The sequence below is a fragment of the Seriola lalandi genome, unplaced genomic scaffold (assembly GCF_002814215.2).
Source record: "Seriola lalandi dorsalis isolate HSWRI2012SDOR001 ecotype SW California unplaced genomic scaffold, Sedor1 jcf7180002052784, whole genome shotgun sequence".
NCBI classification, from domain to species: Eukaryota; Metazoa; Chordata; class Actinopteri; order Carangiformes; family Carangidae; genus Seriola; species Seriola lalandi.
The window spans coordinates 7,571-9,487 of NW_019523337.1; the positions used below are offsets into that span (position 1 = coordinate 7,571).

General features: G+C 48.2%; 1 protein-coding gene across 1 annotated transcript; it reads left to right on the forward strand.

Moving 5' to 3' along the window:
- Positions 1-215: 215 nt before the first annotated feature.
- Positions 216-910, forward strand: LOC111650741 (talin-1-like). Its single transcript, XM_023400654.2, has 3 exons — positions 216-365; positions 446-589; positions 683-910. The coding sequence occupies exons 1-3, from the start codon at positions 258-260 to the stop codon at positions 884-886; spliced, it is 456 nt and encodes a 151-aa protein (XP_023256422.2). The 5' UTR covers positions 216-257; the 3' UTR covers positions 887-910.
- Positions 911-1,917: the final 1,007 nt, after the last annotated feature.

Consider the following 1,917-nt stretch of genomic DNA (forward strand, 5'->3'; position numbering starts at 1 on the left):
AAGAAAAAAATAAGAAAAAAAAAATAAGAAGGAGAGTTTTGTATGAACTCTGGAAGTGTCTGCTCAGGACTTTAGTGAGCAGAATGATGACTCTGAGGTTTGTTCCCTCCTGCTGTCATGGCGATGTTCCTGTCTCAGTTCAGTGCTCAATGACTTATTGTCTTTACAAACATCAACAGACCGTGAAGACGTTCTCCAAACTACACCAAACTCCTGCGTGAACCTCTCACTTCCTGTTTCAGGTCCTCGGTGAGTCCATGGCTGGAATTTCCCACAATGCCAAGAACTCCAATCTGCCAGAGTTTGGTGACTCAGTCAGCGGCGGCTCCAAAGCTCTGTGTGGTCTGACTGAAGCGGCTGCACAGGTACAGTCATGACTTTATTGTTGCTGTGTACTGCCAAACACATGTTGGGGGCTGTAAACTGACCTGTGATCTGCTCTCAGGCGGCCTACCTGGTGGGAGTGTCAGACCCCAACAGCTCAGCGGGTCAGAAGGGCCTGGTGGACCCCGCTCAGTTTGCACGGGCTAATCAGTCCATTCAGATGGCCTGCCAGAACCTGGTGGACCCGGCCTGCACACAGTCTCAGGTACGTGCGTCATCATGCTAATGACTCTTCTTCATGTGGTTGAAACCGTCCTCGACTGACCGTGGTGCTCCGCTCCTCTCCTCCTGTGCTCAGGTGCTCTCTGCAGCCACCATCGTGGCCAAACACACCTCTGCTCTGTGTAACGCCTGTCGCCTGGCCTCCTCCAAAACCCCCAACCCCGTGGCCAAGAGGCAGTTTGTTCAGTCCGCCAAAGAAGTGGCCAACACCACCGCCAACCTGGTCAAGTCCATCAAGGTTTGTGGTCCTCTGAAATTCATCATCAGTGAAGTTGAGTGAAATGAAATGCCAGACTTTGAAGACGAGATGAAAAATAGACAAACTGTCGAACTGGGTTTAATGGAGCACACCTTCTTCATGGTGGTGCTGTCAGTTGTTACACCAGTAGATGTGTCGAGATTGAAAAAGACAAGTTCAGACTCCTGACACCTCCTCACTCCTGACCAGTCAGTGATGGTTTGAAAACCTCAACATAGATTCTGATTCTGACATTGTAAGGGAGGGAGGGAGCGGGAGACACTGTGAGACAATAGAGCGAGCTCATCTTTTGAAGCATCCTGACCCGTAATCCTGGTTCACGGTAGTAAGTAACCCATCACCTGAAGAAGCTTTGGTCTAACGGCCCACCCCACTGAAAACCAGAGTCCAGGTTAACACCACGAGAAGAGTCACAGCCAGACTCTCCTGAAAAGGAGCAAGAGCTCCTGGTGTGGAGGGAGATCAATGAACAAATATTCCCAAGAACTAAAACCCTGACAGAGCTGCTATTGGAGGTTATTGGAGCCAAAGGAGGTTCAAGCAGTTATTAAATCCAGTTTCACTGATTGTTTCCAATGTTTAATAGGTGCATCCAATAAAGACATTAAGATTATCAGAGATTAGAGACACTGTGTTTGTCTGTACCTCTGACTCAGATGAAGATCACATGTTATGACCAATCAATACAGAAAACCAGGTGATTCAGAGGTTCACTGACTCTGTCTTGTCTCTGTACGTCCTGGTCCAGCAGGGTCACACACTGTGAAAATCCCTTAATGTCATTTCAAGTAAACAGTATTTTTACTTCTGTTGATCAAAACAAGCCAGTTTAGTCAGATTACCGAGCAGGCAGCAGTCACAGGCCCCTGAAAGATCCCTGCTTCCTGTGTGTCAACTAGTGTGTGCTGATTTAAAGCACAGGACCAAGACCTGACATGGCGAGGATTGTGTGTGTTTGACATGGGGGTCACTATTGACCTGGTGCTCCATTAGTAAATGAATCAGTCCATGTCCAGGACTGTCCCACTTCACACCACAGCAGGTCTGTTAGA